The 25,020-nt window shown below is 46.7% G+C and overlaps 2 protein-coding genes across 4 annotated transcripts in view; both read left to right on the top strand.

Moving 5' to 3' along the window:
* Nucleotides 1-1,286, top strand: part of LOC144699544 (TOM1-like protein 1) — a 30,778-nt gene extending 29,492 nt beyond the window's left edge. Inside the window, 1 exon segment of the mRNA XM_078570589.1 lies at nt 1,202-1,286. Coding sequence (XP_078426715.1) covers nt 1,202-1,286 — 85 coding nt within the window.
* Nucleotides 1,287-3,781: 2,495 nt separating this feature from the next.
* LOC144667620 (hepatic leukemia factor-like) overlaps nt 3,782-25,020 on the top strand; it is a 37,719-nt gene continuing 16,480 nt past the window's right edge. For 2 of the 3 annotated variants that reach the window (XM_078529092.1, XM_078529091.1), the window contains exon 1: nt 3,782-4,109. In XM_078529092.1, coding sequence (XP_078385218.1) covers nt 3,917-4,109 — 193 coding nt within the window. In that variant the 5' untranslated portion in view covers nt 3,782-3,916. The remainder of the gene's footprint in view (nt 4,110-25,020) is intronic. The other variant, XM_078529093.1, reaches the window with a different exon arrangement.

Raw genomic sequence — 25,020 nt, 5'->3', positions numbered from 1 at the left:
GAAAAAGGGATGAAGGGGGGAGAGGGATGAAGGGGAGAGAAAAGGGGGGGAGGGGGAGAGGGAGGGAGAGGGGGAGAGAAAAGGGGGGGAGGGGAGAGGGAGGGAGGGGGAGAGAAAAAGGGGGGGAGGGGGAGAGGGAGGGAGAGGGGGAGAGAAAAGGGGGGAGGGGAGAGGGAGAGAAAAGAGGGGGAGGGGAGGGGGAGAGAAAAGGGGGGAGGGAGGGGGAGAGAAAAGGGGGGGAGGGAGGGGGAGAGAAAAAGGGGGGAGGGGGAAGAGGGATGGAGGGGGGAGAGGGAGGGAGGAGGAGAGAAAAAGGGGGGGGGAGGGAGGGGGAGAGAAAAAGGAGAGAGAGAGGGAGGGGAAGAAAGAGGGGACGGAGAGAGAGGGGAGAGAGGGGGGAAGAGAAAGAGAGAGGTGGGGGAGAGGAGGCAGTGAGGATAGAGATGGGAAGATGTACCGGAGACAGGGAGTGGGAGAAGGACATGTTAGAGACGGGGGGAGAGTGAATATGGAGTTGAGATCGAGGGGGACAGGGAGAGACACCAGGGTAGAGAGAATGATGGAGGGAGGGGGAGAGAGAGAGAGAGAGCTGGGGGAAGGGGGGAAACAAGGTAGAGGTGGAGAGGGAGAGGTGAATGGGGAGAGAGGGGAGAGGTGAATGGGGGGGTGAGATAGAGATGGGGTAGATTGAGGAGGATGGGGTTATGGAGAAAGGGAGGGGTGAGTGAAAGAAGAAGAGGGGACAGGAGAGGGAGGGCTATCTGTGTCTGGATGTTTAAATGAGCTGGCATGGTTTGTATGTAGAGATGCATTGAAGCAAGTGACCCACAACTCATTTACTGGTAGCACAGCCCAAGGATGAGGCTCTGGCAGAAGGAAGCCAGACCTGTAAGTAGCTGAATACTGGGCAGCCAGTGGGCCTCAGCCTGAGAGATGGTGAGGGGAAGGTCTGCTACCAGCTGTGCCAAAACCTCTGGGCATGAGGGTGCAGGACAGTGACTGTATGATATAGTGTGACCCTCAGAGAGAACTGTCATCCTGTAATATATATAGTGTGATTCTAATACAGGACCATGATCCTAATAATATATTGTGATCCTAACACTGACCCAGCAATATATTGTGGGATGATTTTCACTGAATATTTTAGGTGGTGAAGAAGGTAGAATCTTAAGCTAAAACGCCAATTTTTCCTGTTTAGTGTAAGACACCATCTTGGTAAAGGATTTGAAACCAGTGTCAGGAACGGTGCCCAGAAACTTGTTAATCAGCTGATTTTCACTTAAAATGCCTGCTCATGCTCATTAAAGAAGCTACAAAACATTTTGGTGGCTAACACTTCAACTCATGCCCTTTCCTAACAGTGACCAGCTGTTTGGGGATAAACTGTGTTGATGTCAATTTTGAACGCTATTTAAAGGGATACTCACCATTCCACGGTTACTACTGCTGGAGCTGTGAGGAGAGCCTTGAAACACATCGAGAGACTTTCTGGGACACTTTACTTCACCAATAGACCAGCAACATTTATTCTGGAAAATTCTCTGAGGACCTCGCCTAAAAAGATGTGCTACTCCATCGTACAGAAGTCACTAGGGGAAAGGGAATACTTAGTCATGGACATCTTCCACAGGTCCCATTTGGTTTGGATGAGAAATGGGAGGAGGATAAGAAGCCAGGTAGTGCAGCACTGGGTGCTGCAGGAGAGAGGGACAGGAGGGTAAGGTGGGCCCCTTCCCCACTGCGGCTACTGGACGTTGTCCTTTCCCCCCAGTGCAGCATCCGACAATTTGTACCCTCTCCCTTGACCCCTGAGCCTGTGTTTCCTATGTGCTGGTGTCTGTCAGCCAGAGCACTCCATACCTTCAGTGCAAGTGCATTTGAAGAGTCCACATGTACTGCACCACAAAAATTGCAACTAATCAGCACTCGATGCTAAATCAGCAGGTTCCTGGTTTAGCATCTCCAGACAACATCAGCTCAGACCAAAATTGTGATCTAAATTCAGGTTTTCAAACAAATGTGTCTTATTAGCACTGTATCCATTTAGTGCCTGTTATCATTCTTTGGCTAAAATTAGCCCCTGTGATCCTAGCATAGGACCATCACCCTAAAACATAGTGTGATCCCACTACAAAACGTGTGGGTAAGAACATAATCATGATCCACTGTTAAGCCCAATCCAGTCAGAGAGCCTGCCAGGAATCTTACCTTTTTGGAGCCTTCTGTTATGATAAACCTCCACAAAACACTGTTCTGCCTCAACTGGAGTATTGCATCCAATTCTGGGCACCTCACTTTAGGAAGGTTGTGAAGTCATTGGAGAGGGTGCAGAGAAGATTTACAAAAATGGCTTCAGGGAATGAGAAACTTCAGTAACGTGGATGAATTGGAGAAGCTGGGACTGCTCTCCTTGGAGAAGAGGAGGTTGAGAGGAGATTTGAATAGAGGTGCTCAAAAACATGAGTGGTCTAGACACAGCGTAGATGGAGAGAAACTGTTCCCATTGGTGGATGGATCAAGAACCAGAGGGCACCGATTTAAGGTGAAAGACAAAAGAGGCAACAGCGACATGAGAAACTCTGACACAGCGAGTGGTTAGGATCCAGAATGCACTGCCTGAGAGTGAGGGACACAGGGTCAATCGAGTGGTTAGGATCTGGAATGCACTGCCTGAGAGTGAGGGACACAGGGTCAATCGAATGGTTAGGATCTGGGATGCACTGTCTGAGAGTGTGGTGGAGACAGGATCAATCGAGTGGTTAGGATCTGGAATGCACTGCCTGAGAGTGTGGTGGAAACAGGGTCAATCGAGTGGTTAGGATCTGAAATGCACTGTCTGAGTGTGTGGGGGAGACAGGGTCAATCGAGTGGTTAGGATCTGGAATGCACTGTCTGAGAGTGTGGTGGAAACAGGGTCAATCGAGTGGTTAGGATCTGGAATGCACTGTCTGAGAGTGTGGTGGAAACAGGGTCAATCGAGTGGTTAGGATCTGGAATGCACTGTCTGAGAGTGTGGTGGAAACAGGGTCAATCGAGTGGTTAGGATCTGAAATGCACTGTCTGAGAGTGTGGGGGAGACAGGGTCAATCGAGTGGTTAGGATCTGAAATGCACTGTCTGAGTGTGTGGTGGAAACAGGGTCAATCGAGTGGTTAGGATCTGAAATGCACTGTCTGAGTGTGTGGGGGAGACAGGGTCAATCGAGTGGTTAGGATCTGAAATGCATTGTCTGAGTGTGTGGGGGAGACAGGGTCAATCGAGTGGTTAGGATCTGAAATGCACTGTCTGAGAGTGTGGGGGAGACAGGGTCAATCGAGTGGTTAGGATCTGAAATGCACTGTCTGAGAGTGTGGGGGAGACAGGGTCAATCGAGTGGTTAGGATCTGGAATGCACTGTCTGAGAGTGTGGTGGAGACAGGGTCAATCGAGTGGTTAGGATCTGGAACGGACTGTCTGAGAGTGTGGGGGAGGTAGATTCAATTGTGGCTTTCAAAAGAGAATTGGATAATTTTCTAAAGAGAGAAAATGTGCAGGGCTGTGAGGAAAAGGTGGAGTGAAACTAGCACAGACGCGATGGGCCAAACAGGCTCCTGTGTTGTAACCATTCTGTGATCCTATGTTTATTTTGGAGCCCCTAGATAGCCAGTGCCCCTGGAATCACCCCACAGGAGGCAGGGGCAGTACCATGGGAGGGTAGTGAAGGGGGACGTGATTCATTATTTTGCAATTCGAGTTGTTTCTTTTATGACCAAGATTCCAATTTTTGATCTTTTGAAGGTTTCAACAAAGAAGAGAAGGAGAAGCAGTTGGAGGATGAAGCAGCAGGCAGCACGGTCCCACAGTTGGCCTTCCTGGGACCCACGCTGTGGGACAAGACTCTGCCTTATGACGGGGACACTTTCCAGCTGGAGTATATGGATCTGGAGGAGTTCCTGTCGGAGAATGGAATCCCCCCTAGCCCATCACAGCAGCAGGAGCCCAGTCAGCACCCACCCCTGCAGCAGCCAGCGGCCTCCCAAGGACCACCCATGGACCTCAGTAAGGCGAGCACGTCCGTGCACCTGGGCCTCACCCCTCAGAACCTCCTCCAGAGCCCTGTCAGAGCAGGTAACCCCCCCCCACCCTCCCACAGTCCCTCAGCAACCTGTAAATACCCTCCTCTCCTCCCCTCCCCCCCACCCCCAGCAGCTCTTAATCTGATCAAACGTAAGAGAAAGATTTATTGCTATTGTGTCTATCACAATCTCAGGATGTCCCAAAGCACTTTACAGCAATGAAGTACTTCTAGACGTGTAGTCACTGTTGTACTGTGTGAAACACAGCAGCCAATTTGTGCACAGCAAGCTCCCACAAACAGCAATGTGATAATGACCAGATAATCTGTTTTTAATTATGTTGATTGGTGGATAAGTATTGGCCCACAACACTGGGGAGAACCCTGCAGTTTTAAAACATTATTGGGATCTTTTACGTCTGCCTGAGGGGGCAAATGAGGTTTAATCTCACATTTGAAAGACAGCACCTCTGACAATGCAGCACTCCCTCAGTAATGCACCGGAATGTGGATTATGTACTCAAGTCTCTAGAGTGAGTTTGAACCCCACCACCTGTTGCCTGACAGGTGAGAGTACTTGAGCCATGGCTGACACACACTGGCCATGCTCCCCCTGCCACTAGTAAACTACTGGACTGAAGCAAACTGCCTTAAACACTGGCTGTGAATGTAGACCACAGACTAGGACATGTAACCTTTGTGTTTCTATATATGTGCATTTAGCTTCACCCCTTTCTACGCTCATGGGGATTAGGAAGCAGACTGTTAACTTTGTAGATTTCAGACTAGATCTCCTTTGTTGTCTTAGGGATCACACAGGTAGAGATGCCCATGTAATGGCATCAGAATATAGTAAACGTCTTGAAATTGGAGGAAATTGTTTTGTTACAAGATACCTATGGAGTTATTGGTGTTTGCATTTTGATGTATTTATGCAGGATGTAATTTCCTCCCTGTTTTCTCAGCTGAAGTAGGATTTTACTGCAGTTAAATCCTGGGCAAACCCACAGCTAAAGCTGCCTCTGAATTTCACAAGACCTGTGTTAGCAGGAACAGGAACAGCTCCCCCAGCCTCCAAATAGATTTTTGCAGTTTTGGCTTTGAGCTCCAGCTTATGTGCCAGTCAGGAGAGAGCACCACTAATACGGGTCTCTGGTGAAACTATTGGAAGTGCAGGCCGTGTGCAGGATGCTTGTTAATTAAGCTTAATGTAGCTGATGTGCACCTTCCTTTCTTCTACTTGATATGTCATGTGAATCTACCCAATCACTCCTAGAATGATATAGTATTTTTTATTTATTTACTTATTCGTTCATGGGATGTGGGCATCACTACCGAGGCCAGTACATCCACAGTGATGTTAGGAAGGCATTGCCAGTATTTTGACCAAACGACAGTGAATGAACAGTCCAAGTCACTATGGTGTGCGGCTCGGGGGGAACTTGTAGGTGGTGGTGTTCCCATGCATAAACTGCCCTTGTTCTTCTAGGTGGTAGAGGTCATACTAACATAAATTAGGAGCAGGAGTAGGCCACTCAGCCCCTCGATCCTTCCCCGCCATTCAATAAGATCATGGCTGATCTGATTGTGGCCTCAACTCCACATTAACCTTTGACTCCCTTGTTAGTGAAGAATCTATCTAACTCTGCTTTAAAAATATTCACTGACCCTTCCTCCACCGCTCACTGGGGATGAGAGTTCCAAAGACTCTCAAGACTCTGAGAGAAAAAATAATTTCCTCATCTGTGTTAAATGGGAGATCCCTTACTTTTAAACTATGTCCCCTAGTTCTCATCTCTCCCACAAGGGGAAACATCCTCTCAGCATCCACCCTATTAAGTCCCCTCAGGATTTTATATGTTTCAATAAGATCACTTCTCATTCTTCTAAACTCCAATGTATACAGGCCCAGCCTGTCCAACCTTTCCTCGTAAGATAATCTCCTCATCCCAGGTAGCAGTTGAGTGAACTTTCTCTGAACTGTTTCTAACACATTTATACCCTTTCTTAAATAAGGAAACCAAAACTGTACACAGTGCTCCAGATGTGGTCTCACCAATGCCCGGTAGAACTATAGCAAAACATTCCTACTTTAATATTCCATTCCTATTGCAATAAACAACAACATTCCATTGTGCCTTTCTAATCACTTGCTGTTCCTGCATACTAACTTTTGTATTCATGTACCAGGACACCCAGATCCCTCGGTACCTCAGAGTTCTGCAACCTCTCTCTCTCCATTTAAATAATTTGCTGCTTTTCTATTCTTCCTGCCAAAGTGAACAACTTTACATTTCCCCACATTATACTCCAGCTGCCAGATTTTTTCCCACTCACTTAACCATCAATGTCCCTTATGCAGACACCCTCACGTCCTGTTCACAGCTTACTTTCCTACCTATCTTTGTGTCATCGGCAAATTTAGTTCCATACATTCATCCAAATCATTGATATAAATTGTAAATAGTTGAGGCTGCAGCACTAATCCCTGTGGCACTCCACTGGTCACATCTTGACAACCCAAAAAAGACCCATTTGACCCTACTTTCTGCTTCCTGGTAGCTAATCCATCCTCTATCCATGCTAATATCTCACCCCTTATACTATGAGCTCTTATTTTGCATAGTGACCTTTTGATGTGGCACCTTGTCAAATGCCTTCTGGAATTTGAAGTACAGCACATCCACAAATTCCCCTTTATCCACCTTGCTCGTTACTTCCTCAAAGAACTCCGTCAAACATGATTTCCCTTTCACAAAACCATGTTGACTCTGCCTGATTGCATTGAGATTTTCTAAGTGCCCTGCTATAACATTCTTAATAATAGATTCTACTGTTTTCCCAATGACAAATAAGCTAATGGGCCTGTAGTTTCCTGCTTTCTGTCTCCTTCCTTTCTTGAATAGAGCAGTCACATTCGCTATTTTCCAATTTGATGGGAACTTTGCAAAAGTTAGGGAATTTTGGAAAACTAAAACCAACGCAGCCACATCTTTTAAGACCCTAGGATGAAGTCCTTCAGGACCTGGAGACTTATCAGCTTTTAGTTCTAATAATTTTTTCAGTACGCTTTCCCTGGTGATCGTTTTAAGTTCCTCACTCCCTTTTGTATCTACAGTGAAGACAGACACAAAATATCTGTCAATTCATCTGCCAATTCCTTATTTTGCATTATTAATTTCCTATTCTTACTCTCTAGAGGACCAACACTCACTCACTCCTTTCGTTTTCAAATACCTGTATAAACTCTTACTATCTTTTTATATTTCTAGCTAGCTTTCTCTCTTACTCTAATTCCTCCCTCCTTATTAATCTTTTAGTCATTCTTTGCTGTTCCTTATATTCTGTCCAATCTTCTGACCTAGCACTCATTTTTGTGGAATTACATGCTTTTTATTTCAATTTGGTACTATCTTTAACTTCTTTAGTTAGCCACGGGATGGTGTGTCCTTCCCTTAAAGTCTTTCTTTCTCACTGGAATGTATCTTTTCTGAGTATTCTGAAACATTTCGTTAAACATTTGCCACTTTAGCCAGCTCTGTCTTCATGCCCTCATAATTGCCCTTATTTAAGTTTAAAACACTAGTCTTAGATCCATTCCTCTCTCCCTCAAACTGAATGTGAAATTCAATCATATTATGATCACTGCTACCTAGGGACACCATCATCATGAGGTCATTAATTAATCTTGTCTAATTGCACATTACCATAGCCTGGTCTCTAGTTGATGCTAAAATGTGCTGCTCTAAGAAACTGTCCCTAAAACGCTCTTGTGAGCTTATCATCCAGGTACCTTTGCCAATCTGATTTGTCCAATCTATATGTAGATTAAAATCACCCATGATTATCGCTGTACCTTTCTCACAAGCCCCCATTATTTCTTCCTGTATACCCCGTCCTACAGTGTGGTTGCTGTTAGGGAGCCTATAAACCACCCCCACAAGTGACTTCTTACCTTTACTATTTCTCATCTCTGCCCAAACTGATTCTACATCTTGATCTCCAGAACTAAGGTTATCTCTCTCTATTGTACCAATGTCATCTTTAATTAACAAACCTACCCCTCCACCTTTTCCTAGCTTCCTGGCCTCCCCAAATGTCGTGTACCCTTCAATATTCAGGTCCCAATCTTTGCCATCCTGCAGCCATGTCTCTGTAATAGCTGTCAGATCCTACATATTTATTTCTAGTTGTGCTTTCAATTCATCTGTTTTGTTATGAATGCTATGTGTATTCAGATACAGAGCCTTAAGTTCTCTCTCTTCACTTTTTTGTAACCTCTAAGCCTTGTCTGCTGGTGCTCTCTTAAGTTTGAACATTGTCCCTTCCTGCCACATTCTGATCATCATTTCCCTTATTCCTATCTTGCTCTTTTGCCTTGTCTTCTCTATTTAATTCATCACATCTGCCCAAACTTGGTCCCTTGCCCCACTATTTAGTTTAAAGCCCTCTCTACTGCCCTAGTTATATGACTCACCTTGAATGCTCTTGAATGTCTCAGCACGGTTCAGGTAAAGACCATCCCAACGGTACAGCTCCCACTTGCCCCAGTACTGGTGCCAGTGCCCCAGGAATCAAAACCCATTTCTCCCACACCAATTTTTGAGCCATGCATTTAACTCTCTAATCTGATTTACCCTACTCCAATTTGCTCATGTAGTAATTGTTACCTTTTGAAGTTCTGCTTTTTAATTTAGCCCCTGGCTGCTCATGTTCCCTCAGCAGAACATCTCTGCTAGTTCTACCTGTGTCGTTGGTACCTACGTGGACTTCAACAACTGGATCCTTCCCCTCCTACTGCAAGTACCCCTCCAGCCTAAAGCAGATGCCCCAAACCCTGGCCCTGGGCAGGCAACACAGCCCTCTGGACCCCTCTTGGCTACAGAGAATTATGTCTATCCCCTGACTATACTTGTCCCCAGTTACCACCACATTCCTATTAATACTCCCCACTTGAAATGCTTCCTGTACCATGGTGCTTTGGTCAGTTTGCTCTTCCACCCTGCAGCCACCACTTTCATCCATACAGACGGCAAGAACATTGAACCTGTCGGACAATTGCAAAGGCTGAGGCTCCTCCATTTCTACCTCTGGGTTCCCGGTACCTGCCTCACCTACAGTCACACCCTCCTGTCCCTGACCACTGACTAAATCAGAAGACCCTGTCCTAAAGGGTGTGACTGCCTCCAGGTACAAAGTGTCTGGGGAACTTTCCCCGTGTTTTCCTTGGATCAGCCCAGTTCCCAAGAATTCTCACGTTCTGCAGTCACAACACATCACCTACCCTGCCATCTTCATTATGTGTTAATTAATTTATTCTTAATTTGTAATTAATAAACACTGCTACTCCCAGTAACCTTTACCACTGGTGTAAGCCTGGAAGGTTTACAATGCAGAAACAGACCATTGGGCCAACTGACCCAGGCCAGTGTTTATGCTCCACATTGAGCCTCCTTTCCACTCCTGCCCTATCAAAATATCCTTCTAATCCTTTCTACCTCATGTATTTATCTAGCTTCCCTTAAAATGCATCTGTGTGATTTTCTTCAACTACTCCGTATGGTAGCGAGTTCCAGAATCTCACGACTCGTTTGATAAAGAAGGTTCTCCTGAATTTCCTGTTTGATTTATAAGTGACTTTTAATGTTTATGGCCCCTAGTTCTGGACTCTCCCAAAAGTGAAAACATCTTCCCTATAAAACCTTTTGATAATCTTAATCTTTATCAGTTCACCCCTGAGCCTTCTCTTTTCTAGAGGAAAAAAAAGCCCCAGCCTGTTCCATCTTTCTGGCTACATATAATCTCTCCGTTCTCCTGCCTGGTTTGTGAGGTGCCTGATCTTTCCCTCTTTAAACTGATGACAATAGACTTTTGTTGGGTAAGGATATGGAGCAAAGGCAGGATGGAGTTGAGGTACAGATCAGCCGTGACCTAGTTTAAAGTTTGAGAAAAGGTCCAGAGGAATCCTAATTAAGTTGATGAAATAGACACTAAGAGTAATGTTGGGGGTAGAGCGGGGCTGAAGTGAGATGGGTCAGGGAGCAACTTTTTCTTGAATATGTTTCCGGGAAATGGTGCAAGCATCTAAACTAAAGTTTCTTTTTAAAGAGTCTCGTCATTGGGACAGTTTTTAGAAAGGGAATCTTGGCTTCAAGACTCCTTTTTAAAAGTGGGATTCAAAGAGCTTAAACAGACCTGTAATTAACTGATAAAGTCACCATAGCGACAATTTATAGTTAGTGATCAATGCTGTAACCAAATGAATCAGTTGCACCTTTCCATTAAGCAATGGCACATTTCCACCTGCCCCCTTTTCCCTTCTGCTGCAGAGTATCTACAAACTGGTCCCAGATTCCTGCTGGCTGACTCTCCAAATTCACCCTCTGGGTGAGTTACAGAAAGGAACTCTTCTTTCACGGCAAGGAACCTTTTTGCACTAGTTACATACAGAACAACAACTTGCATTTACGTGTTATGGTTAGGTGCACTCTATAGGAGATGGCCCAAACCAGAATGAATAAGAATGGCAGATTCTCTTCCCCGGTCGACCTTAGTGAACGAGTTGGGTTCTTGGGACAATCCAGCAGTTTACAGGGTCAGTTTTTCTGCCATCTCCAGATTATCGCTGACATCAGTTTCACAGTTTGCCATGGACTGTTGAATTCATGAATTCAGTCTCGACACTGTGGCACTCCTGTGCCCATCTAGTGATGTCACAGAGCTTAATTTCTCAAGTGTGAAACACATATAATTCACAAGTACCAGCGACACAAGCAGTCTGAGAGGAATGAGAATGGTAGTGGATGTTGTCTATTAAACATGCACATTAATGTGTTGCTGTGAATTTAGCAATCCAGAATTTTTTTGTGCTGTGTAAGTGTGCAATTCAAATTGGCGCTGTGGTTAATGCTGAGGAAGGTGGTGACAAAATGCAAAAAGACTAATAACTTTACAGAATGGTTGTGGTGTGAATGACAGATTAATTTCAACGTAGAACAAAGTGAGGTAATGCATTTCCATAGGAAGAATAAGGAGGCCAAACACTTGTTGGAATCTAAATGGGGTTCAGGAGCAGAGGGATCTGGAGGTACAGATACACAACCCCATTAAAAAGTTGCAACACGTGTTAACAAGGCCAAACGATTATAAACAAAGCTCTGGGGTTTATTTCCAGCGGAGTAGAGTTGGTATATTGCTATGTTATAGTACCTTAATTAGAGCACCTTAATTAGGATTACCGTGTACTGTCTTGGTCTCCATATTACAAAAAGGATATAGAGGCTACGACAAAGGTGTAAAAAAGACTTACAAGGATCATAACAGATCTGAGAGGTTATATCAAGAATGTTTGAACAGGCTGTGGCTCTTTTCTCTAGAGCAGAGAAGGCTGAGGGTGACCGGATGGAGGTCTTCAAGATTTGAAGGAGTTCAATAAGGTAAAGATGTTGGAGTTTGTGGGGAGTTCAAAACTAGAGGTCATAAATATAAGTTAATTACTAGTAAATCCAATAAGGAATTCAGCAGAAACCTCTGTGCCTCGGGACTGATTAGAATCTGGAACTCCCTACCACAAGAAGTAATTGAGGTGAACAGCATAGATGCATTCAAAGGAAAGCTGGATAACTACATGAAGAAACAAGCAATAGAGGGTTATGCGGATAGGGTGAGATGCAGTAAAGTGAAACTACGCTTGTGTGGAGCATAAGCACAAGTATAGACCTGTTGGGCTGTATGGTCTGTTCCTGTGTAGTACAAACTTTGTAGTACTATGTAATGAGGCCTTGGGATCTGTTTAATGATTGGTAATATCCTGGTCTGGTGATGTAAGGTGTGGAGAGTTACTTTGCTTTGTAAGTAAGTTGGACAAATCTGGATGGGGAAGGGGACCTTGTAGAGGCACGGCACAGTGTGTGGAGGGTGTGACGCATGACTACTGTTGTTCACCTGTTATTGCTTCTATTTCAAGTTAATAGAACAACACTAAATGAATGTTCAGTAAGGCAAATGGTGCCTGATTCTCATGAGTTATGTTCAGTTTTCTAGTTTCCCAAATTTTCAATTCAGGACTGAGTGGCCCATATCATAACTGGCATCAGGTCCCATTCACACATCACTTCCGTGCTCACTAATCTAATCTGGGTCCTAGTCCAGCAATGCCTCAATTTTGAAATGCTCCTCAGAGTGTTCAGGTACCCCTGTGACCCCATCCTTCCCTACATTCTTAACCATCTCCAGTCTGCGAGAACTCTATGCTCCTCCAGTGTTCGCCTCTTGTGCATCCCTGATTTTCAATGCTCCACCATTGGTGGCAGTGCTTTCAACTGCCTTAGCCCTAAATTATGGAATTCCCTCCCAAAAATATGTTAAAGGTGCTATGCAAATGCAAGTTGATGGGAAAAATCAGCCAAGGTTCTGACTTCAGATTGTAGCTGGGTGTTGGTTGAGGACAGGATCAGTTTGAATGCCCTGCTGACCTCTCCTCATGTCAGCGAACACATGCTACCCTGGCAGCAGCCCGGATGCCTTTCCCCCGGAACAGTCCAGGTTTCTGCTGTCTCTGGGCAACCGAGAAGAACCAGAGGCCCAGTTGCTGGAGGGCATGGGCACAGGCTGTACTAGAGTTGGCTACCCTTAGGTAATCATCCCTTCGCCTCCACTGCTCCATTATTCCCCACCTTCCCATCCATTTGGGATGCCCCATCACAGTCTCCTCAAGTTCCTGCAATAAAAGGCAGCAACAAAACCTTTCCATAACAACTTTATAATAATCATCCAGTGAACAATTCACTCTTGTGCGTTCCCTCAATCTGTGTCTTGTGGGTGCCTTTACCTAGCCTCGTGCCCCTTTGTGATGCTACCCTAATGGATGGTGTATGGCTTGTGGAAGGCTGCTGACTTTCACTGGGGGGGGTGGGGCACTGCAGGAGGTCTTGTGGGATGCCCTTGAACAACTTTGGGCCTTGAAGGCCTGACATTGCGCTGCATCAGCTCAGCATGGCTGCCATTAGTGTGGGCAGACTGGCTGACCGGCAACAGCAGCATCACTGGAGGTGTGGCAGTGATGGGATCGTGATTGCTGTCACCCTGAGAAAACAGCTGGTTCATGCACCAGGGAACCATTGCCACTCTCTGAGGCAATGCTTCAGCAATCCTTGTAACCTATTGGGAGGGCAGGTTGCTGCACTGCCTAAGAGTTTGCATGTAGCTTTTGAACACTGAGACCAACGGCTGTGAGGGCAGCAGGCATGAAACTTATGGCATCTGCTGGTTTCTGAGGCATCGGAGTTTCCACTGCAGCCCTGTGGTGTTGGGTTGGCTCCTGACTGTACTGCAATGGAAGCTGTGGCAGTGGCTACCAGATCACCGCTAGCTACACAAGTGCTGGTATGGGGTTTATCATCCCTGCCTTGGTGGAATGGGTGGGCTCTGAGCTCTTCATGATGCCCTGTGCCAGGCTGGAGCATGGACTCCTCTGTGCTCCTCGATGGTGATGACAGGCTGTCTATCAGGCCCGCCAAAGCACCAAGCGTCTTTATGCGCATCCTTATCGGCGTTCTCCTGTATGCTGTCCCATTGGTGATGCCTGAGGCAACAGACTTTATGGCAGCTGAGCCCTGATGCGGAGAATCATCTCCTCAGTAGGAAGTAATGAAATGTAGTGGGTACGAGATGCCCTTTGAAGATGCATTCACTGTCCTGGACCACCAGGGTGAGGTTATTGAGTTTCTTATGGTGTTGCTGCCAGGACTTCGGAGATAGACTTCGGGAGCTGATCTCCCTGGTCACCTCTTCCTCGCCCCCCCCACCCCCCCCCCCCCCCACCACAGCCCCCTCCCCTTAAGATAATGTTCCTTGAGGGCCTCCTGGCCTATGACCTCCCCCCACCTGTGGAAATGGGGCTTTTTTTCTCCTGTCAACCTCCATCGTTAAGGCTTTCAGCACCGAACTTTGGATCCCTCTCTCTTCCCTGGTTCTCCATTTGTTGTGCTCAAGTTGCAACTAATTCCACTACAGTCAACAGCAGCTTTGAACCAAGCAGTCTCTTTTAAGAGGTGCAGGCTTCCTTTAAGAGCTGGAGGCTAGCTGGAACACGTGCTAGCCTTGTAAGCTGCTGGGTCGGTTGTTGAGCAGTACAGGTCATGCTCAGATGACTGCTTCATTCATGGAAATGAGGATGCATCTGAAGATTGCATGTTTCCTGCCACAGGCAGATCGCAAAGTTTAACCGCACCTCCTTTTCCCCTCCCCCACTCCCGCCCCCGCTTGAAAATGCGGGCTGAGATTTTTTTAACCTTAACGTTATAGGCTGGAACTTGCTGGAAAAGTAACAGCAATGCAAACAACGCATGATTATATCAACCTTCAAATTGATCAATAAATTCAGGGGATTAAATGAAATGACATGAGTTGTGAATTTATAAAACGTGCAGATCAATTTATGCCATTCCCAGCGTCTGCTTTGCACTGGCAGCATCTTGCTCTTACCCTCCCTCTATATTTTTTTTAAAGAAGTGGCCTCCTTTGCACATTAATTCCCCATTAAACTCACCACAGAAAGTCTAGTAATTAATAGACTTAATTACTAATTAATTATTGTTAATGACATGAAGATTGTTAATGATTGCCTAGAAAGGGAAGAATGTAAGCTGTGGAGTTTCATTCCTCCTGGTAGTGAATTGTTGTTGGAGATGTCAAATTCAAAAAAAGACCTCATTTTTCATTTGATGTCTCTTGTTTTTCTCTCTCGATTCAATCTTTCTTTTTCTTTCTGTGCCTGATTTTTTTGACTCTCTTTCACCACCCCTTTCTCCCTCCACGATTCTGTATTTTTCTCCACCCCTAAATGCCGTTGGTGAAGGCAACACGCTATCGGTCCTGTCATTCGCCGAGGTCCCAGATCCCCCCGTTGCCCTCTTAGTGCTGTTATCACCTCGCTCTCCAGCAAGCCGCCACCCAAAAAAATCTCTTCAGCTTACGGGCGCGGGGAAAAAATCCAACTACCTAAAGACGCCTGCCCACAGGATTCCTCGCTCCAACGAGATCGAGCCCATTTACTTAAGAGTGGCACTGGCCAAACTCAAAGACTTTTTGTCTTTTAAAAAAGTTTTAACTGGAAATGAAAATGCTCTTAAACGCACACATACGAAGAAGGATGAAATGAAAACCACGTGTTTCACTCAGAGATCACTGTGGTTATTGCTTTGCAGAAAAAAAACCCTGTGCCTTTAAATGGTAACTTTAAAATCTTGTTGTGTTTCATTTGCTGCTTTTAAGACACAAGTGGACTGAACAATCAGCACAAGGTTTCTGCCTCTGGGTTAAACATTGAGAAGTATTTTTAATCTATCTTGTGACCCAGGGAGAAAAAAAAAAATGGGTCACTGTTTAATCCTTTTTTAACAGCAGTTCTGTGATCTTGTTTTCTGTGGTTATGTGCTTTGTATTTATTACCCCATGGTTTTCAGTGCAGTAAGCCCTGCACCACCTCATTACTACAAGAGCGAGGTGCAGAATGAGACCGTCCCTTCCCTGTTCCAGTTCTCTCTCTCTTCCCGCATCCCTGTCGTTTCTCCGTGTTCCACGCTTCACTCCTTCCTGCAGAAGAGGGTGCCGAGAATAATCTGTTCACCCAAAGAATAATCAACACTATGAGTAGAATGGGGTGGGGGGGGCGGGGGTGGGGAGGGGAAGATAAGACCATAAGACATAGGAGCAGAAATTAGGCCATTCGGCCCATCGAGTCTGCTCCGCCATTTAATCATGGCTGATAAGTTTCTCAACCCCATTCTCCCGCCTTCTCCCCGTAACCTTTGATCCCCTTACCAATCAAGAACCTATCTATCTCGATCTTAAATACACTCAATGACCTGGCCTCCACAGCCTTCTGTGGCAATGAATTCCATCGATTCACCACTCTCTGGCTAAACAAGTTTCTCCTCATCTCTGTTCTAAAAGGTCTTCCCTTTACTCTGAGGCTGTGCCCTCGGGTCCTAGTCTCTCCTACTAATGGAAACATCTTCCCCACGTCCACTCTATCCAGGCCTTTCAGTATTCTGTAAGTTTCAATCAGATCCCCCCTCATCCTTCTAAACTCCATCGAGTATAGACCCAGAGCACTCAAACGTTCCTCATATGTTAAGCCTTTCATTCCTGGGATCGTTCTGCTGAACCTCCTCTGGACCCTCTCCAGGGCCAGCACATCCTTCCTGAGATACGGGGCCCAAAATTGCTCACAATATTCTAAATGTGGTCTGGCCAGAGCCTTATAAAGCCTCAGCAGTACATCCCTGCTTTTATATTCTAGTCGTCTCGAAATAAATGCCAACATTGCATTTGCCTTCCTAACTACCGACTCAACCTGCAAGTTAACCTTAAGAGAATCCTGGACTAGGACGCCCAAGTCCCTTTGCACTCCAGATTTCTGAATTCTCTCCCCATTTAGAAAATAGTCTATGCCTCTATTCTTCCTACCGGGGAGGTAGGAAAGATGCTGTGAGGTGGGGTGTGGAGGGAGCTGTAGGTTTTGCTTTCTGCATGGGCAGGTTAATGTGCCAGAAGCGGGCTTTATCCATATGTATCACGTGTTTGGAACCTCTGTCTACTCAAGTGCGTTAAGGAGGGTGGTCAATAGCTCCTGCTCCGTGAAATGCCATCTACCAGTCAGTACCGAGTTGTGTATGGCAGGATGATGGAGGTTTCTCGCACCATGCCCCCAAATGGTGCAGTGCCACACCTACCAAGCCCCATCACAGTCTAAATGAGAATTAAATTGAAAGCTTTCACACTTTAAAAAGTGACCTCAGTCCTGGTAAATCCAGTTGCAGGGAACTGACTAAAGCTACTAGTGGGAGAGAGGCATTACAGCCGAAGTAATACACTACATTTGTGAAGTGTAGTTTGATATAGGAAACACGGCAGCCAATTTGCACACAGCAAGATCCCACAAACAGCAATGACCAGTTGATTTGTTTTTGGTCATATTGGTTCTTGGACAAAACATGGCCAGGTTCTTGGCCCCTGCTCTTCAGATGGAGCCATGGGATCTTTTATACCAACCTGAGAGGGCATATGGAGCCTTAGATTAACGTCTCATCTGAAAAACAGCACCTTCAGTAGTGCAGCACTCACTCAGTGGTGCGCCGGAGTGTTTGTCGGGATTTTGTGCTGATGTGTCTAGAGTGGGGCTTGAACACACAAACAACCTTCTGACTCTGAAGCGTTGAGCGTGTTACCCACTGAGCCATGGTGGAGACCTGTGGACTTAAAGATAAATGAGGAGCTTGTCAACAATACAGGAGAGAAACTGGGGTGGGGGTGGTTCATTAATATGCAGGTAACAGCCTTCTGGTTTTCAAGCTGCTGTTTGCCTGAGTTAAGCTGTACCTGGAATAAGTTCAAAGGAAGTAAGGGGTTGCCTTTGTGGTCAATGATCAATAGGTTCAGCCCCACACGGCCTTGAACTTAGACTGGATGTTAAAGCTAAAGTTTGAGATTCAACATTATATTTGAGGGAAGGCTGCATGGGAGGGGGAGTGGGGAGGAGAGAGGAGGTGTTCTCCCTGATTCCAACCCACCCCCACCCCAAAGATATTAACTTTGGTTGGAGTTCGTGACCACCTGTCAATGGCTGGTCCTTGTCAGTGATTCCGCACCCCCCCACCACCACCACCAAACCTCTGGACAATGTTTCGATTGGCCACTCGACTATGGAAGACCTCACCATTGAGTCAAAACTGGGCATCAGCTGATCCCATTCCTGTCTCGCACACTTTCCTCTTTGCGCTGACCAGCCTCTGAGCGGGTTGATGTAACGATTGCAGAATCAGTTGCTATCCCAGGATTTGGTGGCAGGTCTTGCCGACGGAGCACAAATTAATTGATGAAATATTAGTCGAGGCCCGGCAAGGCGAGCATGAAGGAGTATAGATTGAGAGCTGTCAGGTGCGCATCCGAATATTAGAAGCCTTCCTTGTGGTCTGCTCTAAAGAAGAGGTAAGTACTCAGATTCCAAGTGTGTAAACAACATGGCAAATTGATAACTTCAAGTGAGCTTGGGGCAGGAGGTCTACTCTGTGACCAAATTTTGGTGGGGGAGGGTGTGGGGCAAGGTTGGTTCATAGTGGCTGTAACACAGATTGCCTGTGTTGCTCTGCATTACTACAGCACATCTTTAGCTGGTAGGATAGTACAACTGAAATGAATCACAGGATCCACAGAAGCAAATGCTGGATCAAACTGATGTGCAAACAAGTCAAAGTCCTGTAGTATCTGTCAGTCATAAAACAGAGAGGGAGGAAACGTTTTAACCCCTCACCTCTCAATGGGAGGTCCTCCATTTCGTTTGCTCTCCTACTTGCTTGGACCCTTTTGAGTGTCTTTCTCTATATCTCCTGTATGCTCCCTTTGTGAGTTCCCCTCTTGGTGTGTTTGTTCCCTGCACTCTCATCTGTGCACGAGTTTGTCTCTTTTTTTAAATCTCTGACGTAGGAGGCATGGGGGGAGGAAATCATCCAGGATTCCTGTGCCTACCCATGATGCAGAAAGTCATGTGTGTGGATGTTGGCTGAAGGTAGGACTGGGCTTGACTTTGATGCATCTTGTGGCTGAATAGCCTTCCAGCTCCCAGGTTAGCAAGCCTTTTCCTTCTATTAAGGATAGACCATAACTAGATGTTAAATGTCTTACAGCCAGTTGGTGAAGGAGACTAAAAGACAATCTTTACTCAACTTTTAGATTTAGTCACAAAGTGAGCCATTACAAATCTCTAGCTCTTAACTCTACAACCCACCACCAGTGTCAATAAGTGTCTCCTTATACCTGTCTTTGGCACCAATAACCAATTGAGTGCCACATGTGAAAGGGGCACTATTAACTAACAAAAACAAAACTCAGAATGTGATTTCTAGTGACGGTGATGCACTGCAGTGCCCACCAGTTGCAGAAGGCCTCAAGTGTACCGGTGGACACCATGTGCACCCTCTCCAGGGACACCCTGGTGTAGGCGTTGCCAGGGAAGTGAGGCAGGCAGTCGGGCTGTATGAGCCCCTAGACCGCTTGCTGCCTGGGCCTGTTAATGGCCACCCACCTTGGCCAGGCTGAGGAGCGGCCACACAAGGGGGTCCTCCGGTCTGCTCACCCTTCACCAAAGAGCAGGAGCATGGGGTGAAGTGCAGCCAAAAGTTGAGGAGCAGCTCCTTCAGGTAATGGAAGAGGGGCTACACACACACACAGACAAAGACACACACTCTTTCCCCCCCACACACACTCTTTCCCCCCCCCCCCCCACACACACTCTCTCCCCCCCCACCACACACTCTCCCCCCCCCCCCCCCCCCACACACACTCTCTCCCCCCCCCCCCCCCACACACACTCTCTCCCCCCGCCACACACTCTCTCCCCCCCCCCCCCCCCCCCCACACACACTCTCTCCCCCCGCCACACACTCTCTCCCCCCCCCCCCCCCCCCCACACACACACTCTCTCCCCCCCCCCCCCCCCCACACACACTCTCTCCCCCCGCCACACACTCTCTCCCCCCCCCCCCCCACACACACTCTCTCCCCCCGCCACACACTCTCTCCCCCCCCCCCCCCCAACACACACTCTCTCCCCCCCCCCCCCCCCCCACACACACTCTCTCCCCCCCCCCCCCCCCACACACACACTCTCTCCCCCCCCCCCCCCCCCCCCCACACACACTCTCTCCCCCCCCCCCACACACACACTCTCTCCCCCCGCCACACACACTCTCCGCCCCCCACGCACTCTCTCCCCCCACCCCACACACTCACTCTCTCTGCATAAACATGAAACACCGGCTCAGAGAAATTACAGGCAGCCCGATGAGTCTGTGAAGCGACGTAACCATCTATTGCATGGGACTGCTGAGTGCAGCACTCTCCACGCCAAATCCCCAGTGGACAAAGGGAGGATTCCCTCTTGGAGATCCCTCAACCCAGGGCCAGTGCCTCCTCCTGACAGCAGGAGAGAATGGCACCGTGTGTCTGGATGGGTATGTGGAGGGGGTGCAGCAGCAAGCAGCCCATTCAGGAAGCCCATCCGTGTGGAGTGGGATGGCATGGAATGGATTCCTGAGATACGGGGCTGAGGCTCCCCAGGGAGGTTTTGGGGCCCTGGGTCAATGAGAAATTCCATTGAAACATGGGTCAGCTCGGACAGGGAGTGCTCCACACACCTGAGTGAATGCAGTCGGCACTGAGAAGTGTCTCCTTATATCTCTATTGATATCAATTAGGTGCCCATGTGAAAGGGACACAGTTAACTCACTGTAACAATAACAACAATTTTAAAGGAAACTTGTTAAATTAGAATGTCATTCTTGGTGTTGATGAGGTACTCCCGGCCCCCCCGGGGTCCACCAGTCATGGAAGGAGTCCAGTGAGTGCCCCCCACCTGTATACACTTAACATTCGTTTATATAATTAACACTAGGCACCATCAGTATAAGACAGTCACTAATAAATCCAATCGGGAATTCAGGAGAAACATCTTTACCCAGAGAGTGGTGAGAACGTGGGTCTCACTCCCACAGGGAGTGGTTGAAGTGAATAGAATGGAAGCATTTCGGGGGGAGCTAGGTAAGTACATGAGGGTGAAAAGGGTAGAAGGGTATGCTAATCTGAGATGAAGAGGGATGGGAGGAGGCTTGTGTGGGCTATAAACACTGGCATAAATGAGTTGGGCTGAATGGCCTGTTCATTTTGTGTAATTTCATTGTTAATCTTTCCTGAATTGTTGAAGCAGAATGATGGACGCTGTTGAAATAATGACGCTTTATTGAAGATGGTGATTCTTTCCAACTCCTCCTTTTGACCCTCCCTACCTCTGACCTCATTCCTTCCTGGTCTGGCGAGTGCTCTCTGATTGGCTGACGTGTTTCCTGTAAGCTGTGCAGCCCAGCAGCAGCCCACAGGTCACTGTGCACGATTCAGCCCCTCCAGTTTACTGAGCATGTGCAGCTGGGCAAAGGTGCAAACACCCAAATACATCAACCGCACATTGGAGGGTACATTGGCTCCCAATCCTCTGCCTGGAGTACTAGATGATGGGCTTCCCAATGCTTAGCTCTGTCCTCACTGATACCCGTGGTGCCATTGCTGAGATTACTTGCGTGAAAATGCCAATCCCATTGTTTCACATCACGTAGTATTGATGCTGGCAAAGTTGGCATAAGTTTTTTTTTAGTCATCTTCCTACCCCACTGTAACATTTTTGCCTCAATTGCTATTCCCGGCCCTCAGCAGGTGCCCAATGCCTAGTGACCAGCAGATGAAGGTCACGCCAGCATTTAATCCCATTCCCTCCCTCCCTTCAACCACCTAACTCATTCCCTTTACATCACCTGAATGTCCATTGCAGATCACAAAAACAACTTGCATTTATACAGGGCCTTTTAACATAGAAAAACGTCCCTAGGTTTTTCACAAGCATGTGATCAAATAACATTTGACACTGAGCCACATAGGGAGATATTGGACATGTGACCAAAAGCTTAGTCAACAAGGTGTGTCTTAAACAGCGTCTTAAAGGAGTATAGAGGCAGCGAGGCTTAGGGAGGGAATTCCAAAGCTTTGGGCCCAGGCAGCTGAAGACACGGTTGCTAATGGTAGAGTGAAGGGATTTGGGGGTGCGCATAAACCTAGAATTGGAGGAACACATTAGAAACACTTTTTAAAAATGTAATATTTAATACACATTTCACTAATATAACCCACAAGACCAGCGAATCAGCTCACAGTAAGCTGAGACCCGGATTATAACACGGATTTTCTCTGGAGCGGGACATTCTTTTCTGGGTTTTTTTTTTCACTTCTAAATCCCTGATTGTTGTGCTTGAGTGTTTTAAGCAGAAAGCTTCTGAGAAAGTTCTGGAAAGAGTAAAAATCCCTCTGATTTTATGTTATAAACTTCCTTATATATTGATGCTCAGTGTCTCAAACCCCCCCCCTACATTTCAAAAACTGCTCACCACCCTCTGACACCCCAGGAAAGCTGTGACCCCATTTCAAAACCTGCAAACAAATGGATCCCGAAAGTATTCGCAGGCCTTTGCTGGGTTTTTGTCCTGTTTCCAGCATGTTTTTATTATTTTGCTTTCCTTCTCTCCTGTGAGTGCGGCTTCCCAGAACCTGGGTTGGTTGTTTGAAATCCAAAGCCTTCGTGCTGAAGCAAAAGTGTTTTTTAGCGCTTTGGAGAGAGGCAGCAAGGCCTGGGGAGCAAGCAGAAGTGAGAGAAGTTGTTTGTATTAGGAGAGTGAGTGAGAGAGTTGGTCATGTGGCCCTGGCATGTGAGGTATATGAGTGTGTGGAAAATTACCGGAACACCAGGCTCCATGCTCAGTGCCAACACGAGAGTTCAGTCAGTGACAGGCCACTCCAAACCCTTCAAGTGACCACTGTCCGTTCTGGGGAGCTGTTTACGCCCGTGTGTCACAGGTACCGTTCATTCTACACATTTTGACATTGTGAGAATTATGACCCTTTCCCATCTTTCTAGGGGGTGGGGGTGCGGGGGGGAGTAGGGAGATGGTATGGGCTTTTCCTTCTCAAGATGGCCCTTTTAATGGGTTTATTCGATGCCCAGAGATGTACACTTACACCAGGTAATATACGTGGCCACTAAACAATGGGTGCGCTGTGCTGAACAGACACCGAGTCATCGATTGCATTGATTTAAATATAAACAGTGAGGGAGGACAGGAGGTTGTTCATTTCACCTGAGGTTCATGGGACTAACTGTTCAAGAAAGCACCTGAGGAAGGGAGTGAATGCTGAATATAACATACCGAGCCTGGTTTTAAAAAAAAAAAGAGATTGCGAGCAAGTCAAAGTTCTTCCTCCCCATTCTGATAAGATGTTTCCCCAGTCCAGACAGTCCATTCTCCCTCAGGTCAAGTACCTGACAAGTGCTCTGTTAGAATGTATGCTTGGCCATCGTTCTTGGTCCTGAACCTCACTAATCTCATCCGTCCACCACTCGCTGGTCTACATTGCCTCCTGGTCTTGTGATGCCTCAGATTTAAAATACTCATGACCCTGTTATCAAATCCCTTCACGGCCTCACCCCTCACTATCACTGTAACTGTCTCTAGCCCTGCCGCCTGCATTCCTTCAGTTTTGGGCATCCCTGATTTTCATTACTCCATCCTAAACTCTGGAATTCCTTCCCTAAAGCCCTCTGCCCGTCTCCCCCTTTAAGGCGGTTTTTAAAACATACCTGACCACTTTGGGTCTTTATCAAGCAAAATTTGACACCGAGCCACGTAAGGAGATGTTTGGATAACTCCAATGAAGCACTTTGGGATGTTTTACTATATTAAAGGCGCTACACAAATGCAAATTGTTGTTGAGTGCAAATCCGGACTCAGAAATCCAACCTTGCTGCCCTCTGGGACTCGAGCTCCTGCTTTCTCCTCCCAGAGGAAAGTTTCCATTTTAAAGCAGTAATTCAGAAAACAACAGTGCTCCAGAGAGGGCTGATTGTGTTTAAGACAAACACCAAACAGATCAACCTATAATAATAAGCTTTTTAATTCAAAAATGTCCCCACTGACTGACGTCATCAACTGTTGACTTGCACAGGGATGTTCCCAAATGACCCCCTTTTCTATCTTGTCTGTGTTTAGCTCAGTTTATGAATTGTTTCAGTGCTGTTTAGGCCAGAAGCAGCTTACAGTGGCCCCTGGGCTAGGATCTGGCTGGGCAGTTCTCAGGATACAGATCCCAGACTTGATGCCCAGTGCATGTTGAGTTAGCTGATCGAGGCAGCAGTAGGGATAATGTAATTAGCCTTAATATCCATGTATTAGGTAGAGAAGAGGAGGAATCAGCCAGGCTTCCTGCTGCCATTCTCTGACCTTTTCCGACTGGAATTGTGTGGGGCTGTGCGTGGGTGTTGCGTGGGGGTGGGGTGTGGGTGCGGAGGTGCCCGTGTTGGGGTGTGTGTATGCGCTGTACAGGCATGCATGTTCATAGAAGACAGAATTGCACTCGACTGTGATGCACTCCAAGTTGAATAGTTTGCTGGAACTTGGGAACATTTTCAACTTGCCATCCAGGCATGAAAGCTGGGTAGCATTTGTAAGAGGCAGACCAATCACAATGCAGAATTTACACCCAAGGAGCTAGTCATCTCTTGCTCTCCAGGTCCAAAGACTAGCTACTTAGGGTTGAGTATTTGAAACATGCCAAAGCAAAAGTGCTGCATCAAAATATGTATTTATAGGGTGCCTTTAATGTAAAACATCCCAAAGCACTCACAGGAGATTATCAAACAAAATTTGCCATCGACATGCAAGGTATTTAGGACAGATTTGGTCAAAGAGGTAAGTTTTAAGGAGTGTTTAAAGGAGGAGAGAGTTGTAGAGGTTTAGGGATGGAATTCTAGAGCTTAGGCCCTGGGCAGCTGAAGTCATAGCCGCCAAAGGTGGAGCTTTTAAAATCGGGATTCGTAAGAGGTCAGAATTGTAGGAGGTGCAGATATCTCAGAAAGTTGTAGGCCCAGAGGAGTTTACAGAATTAGGAAGGGAAAGGCTGTAGAGAGCTATGAACACAGTTTTAAAATCGAGATGTTACCAGAACTGGAGCCAATTTAGATCAACAAGCACAGGGGTAATGGGTCACTGGACTTGGTGTGAGTTAGGATACAGGCAGTGAAGTTTAGGATTAACGGTCAGTAACTCAAATGCTGGGGGCGTGTTACTGATTGATAGTATGAGGCAGCATTATTTTGCTTTTGTGTTTATGTGAGGGAGCTGGATCAGTAGAGATGCAGTCACTAACAGAGTACTAAGAGGAGGAGTTACTGAGTGACAGTGTCAGGATATGGGACCGTAATCCAGAGTGTTTCAGTTTCAACCATGTGTGTACTAATCCAGCTCCAGCATGGCTGACTGAATCTTATTTCTGTCATCCCTCTGTGTCTGGTGATATCCCACGCTGAAC

This window comes from Cetorhinus maximus, chromosome 24 (genome assembly GCF_964194155.1).
Source record: "Cetorhinus maximus chromosome 24, sCetMax3.hap1.1, whole genome shotgun sequence".
Taxonomy (NCBI): domain Eukaryota; kingdom Metazoa; phylum Chordata; class Chondrichthyes; order Lamniformes; family Cetorhinidae; genus Cetorhinus; species Cetorhinus maximus.
This window is presented reverse-complemented; position numbering and strand designations above follow the sequence as displayed.